The 15,157-nt window shown below is 45.1% G+C and overlaps 1 protein-coding gene across 1 annotated transcript in view; it reads left to right on the top strand.

The window, feature by feature from the left end:
- The window catches only part of SYNRG (synergin gamma), a 321,615-nt gene that overhangs the window by 214,579 nt on the left and 91,879 nt on the right, over positions 1-15,157 (top strand). The window contains exons 13-14 of the mRNA XM_063954829.1: positions 2,194-2,730; positions 5,338-5,495. Of these exons, the coding sequence (XP_063810899.1) occupies positions 2,194-2,730; positions 5,338-5,495 (695 nt within the window). The remainder of the gene's footprint in view (positions 1-2,193; positions 2,731-5,337; positions 5,496-15,157) is intronic.

Raw genomic sequence — 15,157 nt, forward strand, 5'->3', positions numbered from 1 at the left:
TTACGGCGAAACATTATCACCGTATTTGTAAGAAGTGTGTTTCCTGGTGTGAGACTAAAATGGCTCCTGCGGAAGATTTTCATTTGGGTCGTTTCCTCCACTTTTTGCAGGCAGGTGTAGATGCAGGCCTTAAATTGGGCTCCATCAAAGTGCAGATTTCGGCATTGTCTATTTTCTTTCAAAAGGAATTAGCTGTCCTTCCTGAGGTTCAGACGTTTGTGAAAGGAGTATTGCATATCAATCCTCCGTTTGTGGCTCCATGGAATCTTGACGTGGTCTTACAGTTTCTCATGTCTCCCTGGTTTGAACCTTTGCGTAAGGTTGAGTTGAAGTTTCTCACCTGGAAGGTAGTCATGTTGTTGGCACTGGCGTCTGCCAGGCGAGTGTCTGAGTTGGCGGCCTTATCTCATAAGAGCCCATACTTGATTTTTCATTCAGATAGGGCAGCATTGAGGACTCGTCAACAATTTTTACCGAAGGTGGTGTCTTCGTTTCACATTAACCAACCTATTGTGGTGCCGGTGGATACGGATGCTGTGGCAGTTACAAAGTCTCTGGATGTGGTGAGAGCTTTGAAGATCTACATCGCCAGAACGGCTGTTGCCAGGAAAACTGAGGCGCTGTTTGTCCTGTATGCTTCTAACAAGATTGTTCATCCTGCTTCGAAACAGACTATTGCACGCTGGATTTGTTGTACGATTCAGCAGGCTCATTCTTCGGCAGGGCTACCGGTGCCGAAGTCAGTGAAAGCCCATTCTACCAGGAAGGTGGGCTCGTCTTGGGCGGCTGCCTGAGGCGTCTCGGCTTTACAGCTTTGCTGAGCGGCCACCTGGTCGGGTTCAAACACTTTTGCTAAGTTCTATAAGTTTGATACCCTGGCTGATGAGGACCTTGCGTTTGCTCAGTCGGTGCTGCAGAGTCGTCCGCACTCTCCCGCCCGGTCTGGAGCTTTGGTATAAACCCCATGGTCTTTTTGGAGTCCCCAGCATCCTCTAGGACGTAAGAGAATATAGGATTTTGGTACTTACCGGTAAATCCTTTTCTCCTAGTCCGTAGAGGATGCTGGGCGCCCATCCCAGTGCGGACTGTTACTTTCAGTGTATTCTTGTTTATTAACGTGGTTTAGACACGGGTTGTGTATTTCTGGTTTTCAGCTTGTTGCTGTTGTTATTTCATACTGTTATCTGGTTTACTGTTACTCCGGTTGTACGGTATGGTTGTGGTGTGGGCTGGTATGTTTGTAGCCCTTAGTTTACACAAAAATCCTTTCCTCGAAATGTCCGTCTCTCCTGGGCACAGTTCCTATAACTGAGGTCTGGAGGAGGGGCATAGAGGGAGGAGCCAGTTTACACCCAGTTTAAGTCTTTTCAGTTTGCCCAAGCTCCTGCGGATCACGTCTATACCCCATGGTCCTTTTGGAGTCCCCAGCATCCTCTACGGACTAGGAGAAAAGGATTTACCGGTAAGTACCAAAATCCTATTATATAATGTATATGTATTTGTTCAGTTACAGATAGCAAAAAATACCAATGAGCTTGAACCACCTGTTTTTTACTTGTAACCAAGGTTGGTGTTTTAGTCTTGTCTTATCCCACCAACTATTTGATCCTTGTGCTTTCACTACTTCCCACACTCCCTCCTCTTCTTTTATTGCATGGTAGCAGTTAGTGGGTCCTATTCAATTATTTTATCCCACGCCTACCACCAGGGGGGCGCAAAAAGTGAGTCGGTCTGTTTTCAGATCTGTGGCAACACTGCTTAATGATATGTGTGATCTTATTATACAATTAGTTTGATTATTTGATCATTGTTTTGTGTTCAAACTGTGCGTTTTGTTGTGTTTAGTGGTAGACAAAATGTTTTTGTTCTAAAAAAATGTAAAAAAAAAAGTTATGTTCGAGCTCTCCAAAACTTGTAGGCTGATCACTAAGCAGTAGTCTACCAGCATGATAAAATAAGAGGTAAATTAATGTTAATTAATAATTTAAGTATATAGTTAATTAAAATGTGTGTATGCAGAACTGGCATACTGTGTGAGTGGATTTTTTTTTTTTTTTAAGGATAAACCGTATTAGAAGACAATGTAGTTCATTAGTTGTAGAGAAAACATGTTTGAATGATTTATAAAGTGGTAATTGTTATAATATTTCCTGTATCCTACAATTGGGTTCTTCTTTGTCATTTTGCATGTAGATGATTTTAAAGGCACGAATGACAACAATTGCTCCCTACTAAGCAGTTTGACAATTTGTGACTGGTCAGAGAAGGACACCGTACATATGAACAAAAAGCAGCCTGACTTTTTTTTGGGCCCAGATTACAGTGCTCGCTCCTCTACAACTGTGTTCTCAAAGAAAGAGACTTCTTTTGGAAGTACTGAAAACCTAACTATGACAACCATATCAAAAGTAACTACATTTTCTAGTGACGTTCCAGCACCAGTGGACCCTTGTATTACAAGCTCAATAGGGCACATTGAAAAAGCTATTGATGACACATTGGTGAGTGGCCTTGGTGATATTAGTTCTCTTGATTTGGGAGAAACCCATGACATTTCAGCCAGTAATGTTGCTCATGAGCTAAGAAATACTGATGATTTTGGAGAGTTCCAGAGTGAAAAACCCAAAATGAGTAAATTTGACTTTCTACTGGCCAGTTCTCAAGGGAAAATGAAATCAAGTGAAGAAATGATTAAGACCGAGCTTGAAACTTTGGATCTTTGTGCTCAAGGTGAGTGTTATATCCGTACTTGGCATTCTGTCAGATCTTTTATAATCTTGATTGAGTTTAGGCTTAGAACTTTGCAACTCTTTTCTCTTGTCTATGCTTTTGTTTCTGCAATGTTATCTTTGAGGGTGGAATTGTTAAATGGGTAAAATATGAGGTTTAATATATTTTAATTTACAGCTGTGCAAAAAAGATATCTAGTAGAAAGAAGGGGTGTGTGAATAAAGGCCAAATGAGCTAAAACCAGTCCTCACTCTCTGATTTCATAAAAAAAAATAATATATATATTAATTTTATTTATAAAGCACTCTTTCTCCAACAGGACTCGAGGCGCTTTACAGACATCACAAACAATGCACATAATACAGACATTTTACGTAATACAGCAATAAACATGCTGCACAGACCTAAAAACAGAAAACCTAGAGAGCACAGTAGGCATAATGCAGGATTGGTGTAGGCATTTTGAGTAATAACTTCCATGGGTTGAGTATTCTACTCTCACAGGGTACAAGGTAAGGCAGCCATCTAGGGCGCACTGCGTAGGATTACCCTGGGTGGAATAGTGTTCCCCTAGAAGAGATGACACAAAATAAGGTGATTGCAGCATCCTAATGCGCAAAGTAGGATCCCAAAAAATCTGTTGGGTCCTTGAATTTTTCATCCCATCTACAAGCGTTCCATTTGAGGCAGCCATGTTTAGCGCGCTATGAAGGATACACTGTGGGAAATGAGCCATACAAGCATATATGGGAAAACTGACACGTAGTTGGTAGTATGCTATACCCTGCACGGAAAGATCCACATGAGGTACACCCTGCCCACGGAGGAACCATCTGAGGCAGCCATTTGGGGTGCACTGCGTAGTTTTGTTGCAGTCAGTGTGTGCATTCAGATTATCATGGGTATGGATCATTGAGTCGACCTGAATTAGGTCGATAGGCAATATGTTGACCCCATATGGTCGACAGGATCATTAGGTTGACATGTAAAAGGTAGATAGTTGAAAAGGACCACATGGAAATGGTTGACACAAGTTTTTTTGTTTTTGTGTGTGTGTTTTGGGTGTCATTTTCTCTGTTAAACCACATGCGCTTGCCACGCCATTGTCATGTCGACCTTTTATGCATGTTGACCTTTTGTACCTGTCGACCTAATGCATGTCAACCATATGTCAACCTATCATCCGGATCCCGATTTTAGTCAGAAGAAGCAACTTTGAATTATCACTTTGCTGATTTATATATGTATATGAAATTATACATTTGTGTATTAATTATATGAATATAAAAATTGAAAACTGATTGTTTCCTACTATGTGGCAAAATAGTTTTGTTGCATCTAGTTGTTTTATTTATGCGAATAAGATGCACATTTTGAACCAGAAGGACTCTGCGCGGCTATATAGGAAATGTCTTTTTGCATAAAAAGGGGCAATTGGTAGTTTGTATTTGTGACCTATACATTTCAACACACAATGCTTTCAGAATAAGTAAAACGCCTTGATATTGATCACCTCATTCAATCATCTTTTTTTACTTTCATTACTGGTAACTGCATTGCCCATGGGCTGCATCTGACCTACAAGGATTCCTCCTATGAACACACTACAGTTTCCAACATTGAAATGGCCAGTGTTTACCAGGAGTTTCACGGTCTGCTCTCACTGTCACTTAAATAGGCACAGCATTTTAATAAAGAGACAGTTTCTTTGAGAAACCACAGTGGATTTACTCCCTAGAGTACCCATAATTTTACTGTATGGAAGCCACACCAATTTCCCTCAATTTAAATTGCAGTGGCTTCCTTTCAGTCACATCTCCACCCTAGCTGAAACATGCAATTCCCCAGCAGCAGATCTCATGATGAATAGAGAGACTTTTTTTAAGCTTGTCTGCAGAAATCTGGAGTCGAAAACTAAAAACAGATGAGCAGGGCCTTGGATGTAAAGAGGCGTAAATGACGAAACAACTGAGGCTTCGCCTGAGGAAGGAACTGAATGGCTCCTTTTTCATCCTCAGTAAAATATGCTATAGGCCTTTCTATAGTTTTGTGCATTTTAGTGAAATGACTGTAATTTTTTTATGCTGTTTTAAACCTGTACCCCAATTTCTATAATTGCATCAATAAAAGTGCCATTTTTAAATTGATTCCCTTGATTTTGCAGCCTAAGTTGGCTTGCTCAGGTGTGATACAAAATGATGTTCAGGATGTCGATGCCCTGTCAACGCCCTGTGTGGGGATCGCATCGCAGAAAGCTGAAGATACCAGTAGCTCCCCTGCATATGCAGCTTTGTTGTGTATGCAGGCGCACTGTTTCCCGATGCAGGAAGCACAGGCGACGTCATCCGGCCACCTCGAAAACAGCCATGACGCGTCTGCGTTTCTTGCACAACTCCCCACCGACACTGCCCTCTAACACCCGCCACTTATTGATCACTATGTGATCGCATCATGCAGGGGTACAATCGCATAGTGAAAATTTTGTCTGTTCTGCGTTTTCGCTAAATGGCAACCCGTACTGAATAACTCCCATCATTTCTTGTCTTAGTCTTAACCTTAAAGTTCTCTTTGGTACTGCATTAACCTATGAGACTTCTGTTTCCACAGGATCCCATAAGAGAAGCCTTAGCCTTGGGGATAAAGAAATCAGTCGCACTCCTCCTGCTGTAGAACAAGTTTTCAGAGACCGATCTAACACTGTTACTGAGAAACCTTCCTTACCAGTAATTAGGGACAAGTACAAAGATCTCACAGGGGAAGTAGAGGTGATTATTGAATCATATTTACATATTCTGCACATGAGCATAATTTGTAATGGGTTGCCTACAATGTTTTGTTGGGATTTTTATTTATTTATTGTGGCCTTAAGAAGTTCCTGGTTGAGGGCAGTGTACTCTGGCTTTACACAGATATCATTTTTAAAGACTGTTGCCGATATTGCCCACTTACTGGCTGGACACAGATATAATTATATCCATCAATGCACACTGAGGCACAGTGCTGCACATTGAGGAATGCTGAGTCACAGTGCTGCACACAGAGATACAGGGCACGTCTGCACTCTGTCTACCCGCTCTACAATGTTCCTGCAGTCCATACCACGCCTGCCTTTTAAGGGGGAGGGGGGGGCATCTCTGTTACTGTACTAATGTAAGCACAGCTCAATTGATTTTGTGTATCAGAACCCTGGAGCCGGATAATATTGAGTGGAACACCCGTGAAATTGTTACTGGAAGAACACTAAGTAGTCATAAGAGACATTATAAGCCAATATAGTTGAGGCAGCACTGTATTTTGTTCAAGATTAAAAAAAAATGATGGACACCAAGATGGTTTTTACGTTATATATTAAGTAAACCTTAAGGGTGGGATTTCAGTTCTGAGCGGGGTGTGCACTATGCCTCCAGAACAGTTGAATGAAGGCACGCCAAGATCAGTGTCTTTAGTCCTTTTTCGCCCCACACCCGTAAGACATTGTCTTCCCTATTCAAAGGTAATGTGGGCAGCTGGATATTTAATTCCTCCATTATTATGATGAAAGGTAACACCATGATGTACATTTATGTTGCTGGTGCCACACTGCAAATTGACCCAGTTCTCAGTGACCAGTTGCGGGATTAGGGCTGTAGTTGGAAGTATCCAGGCAATGACATACATAATTCTTCCTTAGCACTAAAAGGACATTTGTAAACTAGGGGCCTAATTCAGATCTGCAGCAAATTTGTTAGCTAATGGACAAAGCCATGTGCACTGCAGGGGAGGCAGATATAACATGTGCAGAGAGAGTTAGATTTGGGTGGGGTGTGTTCAAACTGAAATCTAAATTGCAGTGTAAAAATAAAGCAGCCAGTATTTACACTGCACAGAAACAATATAACCCACCCAAATCTAACTCTCTCTGCACATGTTATATCTACCACACCTGCAGTGCACATGGTTTTGCCCATTAGCTAGCAATTTTGCTGATGCGATCAGGTCTGAATTAGGCCCTAGGTCTAAATTGTTATGTTTTGTGGTAAGCTTTGGGACCTTGGGATGGTCTCCATGAAAACTGTCTACAGTATAACGTTTCAACTAAACTACTGGCTTCAAGGTCCAACCTTTCACCAATCTATAAAGAAACAATTTTTTATCATAGACAAATTGCAACAAAAAAAAAAAAATCTTCAGTCTTCAAAATAAGAGAGTATTTGAGTCTGTAATCAATACTTTTTTGTGGGCAAGAAATTAATGTGTGTGTCCACATACATCATACATTAAACATCCCTTCTAGTCTTGGTAGCACCGAATGTCTTTACATGCATTTTTTTTTAAAACGTGTCATAATATATGGCATATGCCTTTATTCTGTGTTTGACCGTGACTCTATCTGCATACGAAATGGTACGCTACAGAGGTTTCCTGGTAAACAGTGTAACGTACCATTTCGGAAAACAAAGACGCCTGATACTAACGGAATTTCACAGGACCTGTCAGCTCACTCACGCCAGGCATCTCTCTGCATGGTGTATTGAGGCTAGATGTATCAGGACACATCTCTATATAATATATTACAAGCTTTGCAGGATTGACTATGTTATAGGGCTTGCCTTTTCCACGCTTAAGGGACAAGTATCACCATTAACTCTTATGGCTTTATTCAGGAAAGGTTTTTTGTACCTTAAAAAAGCAGAGCATTTCTACATTTGAACGTAACCTCACTAATCAGAAAAGGGTTAACAAAGAAGATAACGCAATTATCTTCTCCGTTAATACTCATCTCGCTGAGTATCGCACAGTATATGAATGTTGAAGTAAGCGGAACAGACCAATTACCCCTATTGGAAGTTCTAAGGATATTTATATGTTAAAAAAAAAAAAAGCTATTTGTAAACTATCAGCAGTAAAAACGCTGAGACATATGTATCTATAAATGTATGAATGTTAAACATATTGTGTTTAACCACTGCAGCACCAATATAAGAATTAAAGATTGTGTGATTACTGCTTTAGCAAAAATCAACGTGTATATAGGTGTCAAGGTGAAGAACCCAATAAACTATATATACATATATTATTATATTATAAAGAGAAAACACACTAGGAGTCCCTTGCTTTTTACTGAGCGCCAATCTAGCATACATTAACATTTGCAGACACGTCGTCTGGGAGATATTGTATTTGTAACATTGTATGTGTTAAAACACACTGTAACACTTTGTTCCAGTCCAGAACAAAACGGCTATTTAATCCCTATGTGGGAAACTTAAAGTCATGTAATAAAGGCTACAAGTTTATAAACATTCCTTTATTGAAGTCTGAGGACAGTGTCTGCATAATAACTACTTGCCAATTATTAGCTGTAAAAACATTGCCATATACAGTATACTAGCAGACTTAATTTTTACTGCTTGGCAATAATCAACATAAGTATTTATGTTTAGTGGAAGAACATAATAACACCTATATAGATACTGTTATACAAAAAATACATTAAGGGATAGTTGTCCTCAATGAGAACTATTTAAGTTTACAATGTTACCCACAGACACGTTGTCCAGGATAATTTACATCTGCATTGCACGTGTTAAAGCACACTAAAATACTGTGTTTTCAGCCTGAAATATAATCCTAATTAGTCATTTAATTTTTGAGGCGAATCTCAAGACTATAAATAACCTCATTAACCCTTTAAGAAGGCTGAGACATATATAAGCAAAAAATATAATTATATATGCAAATCTCAGCAAGTGGCATATAGCCTTGGCACATAATACACAGAAAATGCAAGAAACTACACAGCTGGTTGAATTCTAATCTTTATTAAAGTCACCCAATGAAGTGTGTATAACAGGGGTGGCCAACCCGCGGCTCTCGAGCCGCATGCGGCTCTTTCATCCGCCGCATGCGGCTCAGCCGGGTCCTGGCCACCGCTGCCCTGGCCCCCCCTTCCCCCGTGCTCACTGCGCTGCTGCTGTCACTATGTGAGGGGAGGAGAGCGCAGCGTGCGCCTCTCCTGCCCCTCACTCTCCGGCGGCGGTCCGTAAGCCAATCAGAGCTCGCGGACCGGCAGCTAAGTCTGCCGGACCGCGAGCTTTTATTGGCTCACGGACCGGCGCCTAATTGAAGAGACACAGCCACCGGAGAGTGAGGGGCAGGAGACGCGCACGCTGCGCTATCCTCCCATCACAGACAGCAGCAGCACGGGGGAAGGGGGTCACTGTGGGGACATGTATACCTGGCACTGGGGAGTCCTGTATATCTGGCACTGTGTGGTCACTGGCATTGGGGGCATAGCTGGCACTGTTGGGACATATATATCTGGCACTGTGGGGACATATATATCTGGCACTTGGGGGACATGCATATCTGGCACTTGGGGGACATGCATATCTGGCACTTGGGGGACATGCATATCTGGCACTGTGGGACATATATATCTGGCACTAGGAGCATAGCTGGCACTGTGGGGGGCATATATATCTGGCACTGGGGGCATATCTGGCACGGGGGCATAGCTGGCACTGGGGGGATATGTATATCTGGCACTGGGGGCAGAGCTGGCACTGTGTGGGGACATGTATATCTGGCACTGGGAGCAGAGCTGGCACTGTGTGGGGACATGTATATCTGGCACTGGGGGCAGAGCTGGCACTGTGTGGGGACATGTATATCTGGCACTGGGGGCAGAGCTGGCACTGTGTGGGGACATGTATATCTGGCACTGGGGGCAGAGCTGGCACTGTGTGGGGACATGTATATCTGGCACTGGGGGCAGAGCTGGAACTGTGTGGGGACATATATATCTGGCACTGGGGGCAGAACTGGCACTGTGTGGGGACATGTATAGCTGGCACTGTGTGGGGACATGTATAGCTGGCACTGGGGGCAGAGCTGGCACTGTCTGTGTGGACATGTATATCTGGCACTGGGGGCAGAGCGGGCACCGTGTGGGGACATGTATATCTGGCACTGGGGGCAGAGCTGGCACTGTGGGGACACTGCATTGGGGGCATAGCTGGCACTTTGGAGACATATATATCTGGCACTGGGGGCATATCTGGCTCTGGGGGGAAATGTATATCTGGCACTGAGGGGAAATGTATATCTGGCACTGGGAGGAAATGTATATCTGGCTCTGGGAGGAAATGTATATCTGGCACTGGGGGGAAATATATATCTGGCACTGGGGGGACATGTATATCTGGCACTGTGAGGCATATATGTATCTGGCACTGTGAGGAGAAGGAGACAGAAATACAATATAGTGTTATATCTTTATAACATTTCTTATAAATCTTTATGAGGAAACTCGTACCCTTGAATTTGTCTACCAGGTTAGTGATAGACAAAAAAGCACATCTGAGACTCAGGATTATTCCATAGAGTTCCTCCTCTTAATGAACCTTCCTTCAGAACCTTCCAACAATAAGGTGAGGAGGGGCACTGCAAACTGAGGATCACCAGCAAGGACGAGGGACTGTTTTCCAGGGACGCCTGAGGTCTTTCCAGTAATCTTGCGATAAAGTCTACTTTATATGGTAGACCATTCCATCTGGTAGGAGTCCTGTGTTTGCAGTTTTAACAACTTGGCCAATTTTACGCTGTTTTGTCTACTTGCTGTTAGTAGACCACCTATAAGGGTGGGAGGCTCATTTTTATTTCTGTCTGTGAAAAAAAATGTTATGGTTTTACACTATGGCGGTGATTTTTTGTTTTCACATGTGAAATCCGGAGGAGTTATTGTTGGAAGGTTCTGAAGGAAGGTTCATATATTATTTGTATTTTGTATTTCTGTCTCCTTTTTGAGGTTATATAAATCCTATGAGAGATCATTGGGAGACTCCTCTAACAAACTATATAAGTATCCTCTGTGTGCGCTATTCTGTGTGGAGGCTTCCTATCTTTGTCTGTTCTAAATTTTTGAAGTGTTGGTGGAACTTCATTTCCTTCACTAAGAAAAGTAGCCACATGTGCGCAATTGTGATTTTCTGCTTTTATCTGTCCAATTTATCTGCTCAATTGAAGAAGTTGAACCAGTCCCTGACTACTAAAAAGTCTGACCATCGCTCGCCTAAGCCCAAGGGGTCCTCTAAGCGAGCTCTGGTCTCCTCACAATCCACTGCTGTCACTGACACCTCGTCTGACGAAGACGGCACTTACACTGACCCCACAGGTTCTGACTCAGATACTGCTGATGGGGAGGGTAGTTCACATGTGGATGTTCCTGATCTTTTGGAGGCTATTAAGTTAATTTTACAGATTACGGATGATCCCGAGCCATCCGTCCCTCCTAAGTAACCAGATAGGTTCAAGCGTCAGAAGGTGGTTAAACAAGTTTAACCTCACTCTGACCACCTAGTGGATATACGTCAGGAACCCTGGCAAAACCCGGGTACGAAGTTTGTGCCTCAAAAGAAGATGCTGGCTCGCTATCTCCTCGCACCAGAGCTGTCTAAGAATTGGGGAACGCCTCCTCCAGTAGACTCACATGTGGCTAGGATGGTGGTTTCCTCAGCTCTACATGTCACTACCGTCACGTCTCTAAAAGAGCCTACGGATAAACGTGTGGAGGGTTGTCTGAAAGCGATTTACACCCTCACGGGTGCTGCACAAAGGCCCACTATTGCAGCTACATGGGCTGCAGAGGCTATTGAAGCATGGGCCTTGGAGTTAGAAGCTGAAATCTCTTCTGACCATGCTAGGCAATGCTTGTCATATATTGTCACAGCTTCTCGCTATATTAAAGAGGCGGCTTCTGATGCCGGTATTCTAGCAGCCAAGGCCTCTACTACGTCAGTCCTGGCTCGCCGGATACTGTGGCTGAGATCCTGGTCTGTGGATCTGGACTCTAGAAAAACCCTGGAGGTACTCCCTTTCAAGGGAGATATTCTGTTTGGGGAGGACTTAAATAAGATAGTGGCTGACTTGGCTACTGCCAAGACTGCCTGGCTGCCAAGTACCGCTCCTTCTGTGTCGAAGGCTAAACGTACTTCCTTTCGCCCCTTTCATCCTTCAGGTAAAGCAAAAGGTCAGGCGTACAACAAGCAGGCCCGCACATCCAAACCTGGTAAGCCAGGCCCAAAAGAGCCTGGGCGGCCCGTCAGCCAGCTTCCAAGACCGATAAGCCTGCCGCATGACGGGGCAGGCCTCCCCCTGTGGGATCCCAGGGTGGGGAGCCGGCTTCTAGGGTATACCCAGGAATGGTTGAAGACCACTTCAGATGCCTGGGTACGGGAAGTAGTCACTCGAGGTTACGCCATAGCCTTCAAAAACCGACCCCCTCATCGATTTTGCCGGACAGACGTCCCGTTGGACCAGACAAAGGCAAACACTCTACATTCGGTGGTACAGACCCTCCTGGATACAGGAGTCGTAGTACAGGTGCCTCTTGCACAGAGGGGCCGGGGGTACTATCCTCCGCTGTTTCTAGTCCCGAAACCGACCTATTCTCAACCTCAAGGCATTGAACAGGTTTGTGAAGGTTTCCAAGTTCGCTCTATAGTTCTGGCCTTGGAACCTGGGGACTACATGGTCTCCCTGAATATACAGGATGCTTACCTGCATATTCCTGTAGCAGCGTCACATCAGCAATACCTGAGGTTTGCAATTGGCAACCTCCATTACCAGTTTCGGGCGTTACCTTTTGGTTTGACAATGGCTCCGCGAGTCTTCACCAAAGTCATGGCGGTGATGACGGTGGTACTCCGCCGTCAAGGGGTCAGGATACTGCCGTATCTGGACGACTTGTTAATCCTGGCAAATTCCCTAGAACTTCTCCTACGTCATCTAGATATGACGGTCCTGTTTCTACAAGCCCACGGGTGGCTCATCAACTGGAAGAAATCCTCTCTGGTCCCTGCTCAGAGCATTGTGCATCTGGGAGCGCTATTGTACACCCACAACCAGAGGTTGTTCTTGTGTCAGGAGAAAGTCCTGAAGCTTCAGGACAGGAATCGTTGCTTCCTTTCTCGTCTGCAAGTGTCGGTACATTTGGCGATGCAGGTGCTGGGCCTCATGGTGTCAGCTTTCGACATGGTGGAGTGTGCTCAATTCCATTCTCGCCCGCTCCAGAAGCTGATTCTAGCCAAGTGGGACGGCCTGCCTCACCGGATCAGGTCTCACATGATCTCATTGACTCCGGAGGTCCGTCTGTCGCTGCTCTGGTGGCTCCAGGACGAACAATTGTGCAGGGGCCGTCCCTTCTGGATATCCAACTGGGCCCTGTTGACGACAGATGCCAGTCTAAGAGGTTGGGGCGCGGTGCTGGAGCAACACTCCCTTCAGGGTCGGTGGACCAAGGAGGAGTTCCTCCTCTCGATTAACATTCTGGAATTGCGGGCGGTCTTGAATGCATTGAACCTAGCCAAGCATTTAATTCAGAACTGTCCTGTTCAAGTGCAGTCGGACAACGCCACCACAGTGGCTTACATAAATCATCAAGGCGGCACTCGAAGCCGTCTGGCAATGAAGGAAGTCTCACGGATTCTACATTGGGCGGAATGCCATCTACCGGCCATATCGGCAATCTTCATTCTGGAAGTCCTGAATTGGGAAGCAGACTTTCTCAGTCGTCAGGACGTGCATGCCGGCGAGTGGGGCCTCCATCCAGAAGTGTTTCAACTCCTAGTGGAAAAGTGGGGCCTTCCAGACATAGATCTGATGGCGTCTCGACACAATCACAAGGTTCTGGTCTTCGGAGCAAGCACAAGGGATCCTCAAGCAGCATTCGTGGATGTGCTGGCGGTGCCGTGGAGGTTGTTTGGGTGCCGTACGTGTTCCCTCCGGTGTCACTCCTGCCCAGAGTAATTCGGAAGTTCAAGCAAGAAAGAGGAATTCTGCTTCTCATAGGTCCGACGTGGCCCAGACTGCACTGGTTCTCAGACCTGCAGGTTCTATCGTCAGAGCGTCCAATTCTACTTCCACAACGTCCAGACCTCCTCGTTCAGGGCCCTTGTGTCTACCAGGACCTAGCCAGGCTGTCTTTGACGGCGTGGCTCTTGAAGCTTCCATCTTGAGGGCTTAAGGGTTTTCTGAGGCGGTCATTCAAACTATGTTGCGGGCCCGGAAACCGGCTTCTGCTCGGATTTACTATAGGGTCTGGCATTCTTACTTTGTTTGGTGCGCATCTAACAATTATGACGCTTCCAAGTTTAGTACGGCCAAGTTGTTGGCTTTTCTTCAGCAGGGTCTGGACTTAGGCCTGCGTCTGGCCTCCCTCAAGGTTCAAATTTCTGCCTTGTCGGTGTGGTTTCACAGAAAAATTGCGACCTTACCTGATGTGCATACCTTTACTCAGGGTGTGTTGCGTATCCAACCTCCCTATGTCCCGCCTGTGGCTCCTTGGGACTTGTCGGTGGTTTTGGAGGCGTTACAAGAGTCTCCGTTTGAACCTCTTGGTTCAGCTGATCTTAAGTGGCTTTCCCTTAAGGCGGTGTTTCTGCTGGCTATTGCTTCAGCTAGAAGAGTGTTGGATTTGGGTGCCTTGTCCTGTAGTTCCCCATATCTGATATTTCACCGTTCTTAGGACTCGTCCCGGATATTTACCTGAGGTGGTTTCTTCGTTCCACCTTAACCAGGAGATTGTGGTTCCGGTACTTGTTTCTCCTGATCTGTCTCCCAAAGAGTGGTCTTTGGATGTGGTACGGGCTCTCCGTATCTATGTGAAGAGAACTGCATCCATTAGAAAATCTGATTCTCTCTTTGTACTGTTTGGATTTCACAAACGGGGCTGGCCTGCTCACAAGCAAACTTTGGCCACATGGATTAGAATGGTGATTGCACATGCTTATGTGAGGGCTGGTCTGTCGGCTCCTGCTCACATTACAGCCCATTCTACTCGGTCTGTTGGACCTTCTTGGGCGGCCCGCCGTGGTGCGACCCTTGAACAATTGTGCAAGGCGGCTACGTGGTCCTCAGAGAACACGTTCATAAGGTTCTATGCCTTTGATACTGCCGCTTCCCAGGATGCTTCCTTTGGACGCCGGGTTCTTGTGCCCGCTACAGTGCGTCCCCTCCCATAAGGAACTGCTTTAGGACATCCCCAATGTCTATCCTTGTGGAGCCCAGTGTACCCCGCAGCAGAAAACGAGATTTATGGTAAGAACTTACGGTTGTTAAATCTCTTTCTGCGAGGTGCACTGGGCTCCACAGGGCGCCCACCCTGACGCACTTAGCTTCTTTGGGTTGGTATGGCATTAGCCGCTTACACTTCTCTTGTCGTGAGAGTGTGGTGTATGTGGCTACTAACCGTTGTTGTCTCTTTTCCTGCTACTGCATTGGGCTGGTTAACTAAAAACTGAGCTCCTGTGCAGGGAGGCGGGGTTATAGAGGAGGTGGCGCTGTGCATTCTGGGAACAGTCAAAGCTTTGAGCCTGTTGGTGCCTCGGATCAAGATCCTACTCTACACCCCAATGTCTATCCTTGTGGAGCCCAGTGTACCTCGCAG

The sequence above is a fragment of the Pseudophryne corroboree genome, chromosome 2 (assembly GCF_028390025.1).
Source record: "Pseudophryne corroboree isolate aPseCor3 chromosome 2, aPseCor3.hap2, whole genome shotgun sequence".
Lineage (NCBI taxonomy): Eukaryota > Metazoa > Chordata > Amphibia > Anura > Myobatrachidae > Pseudophryne > Pseudophryne corroboree.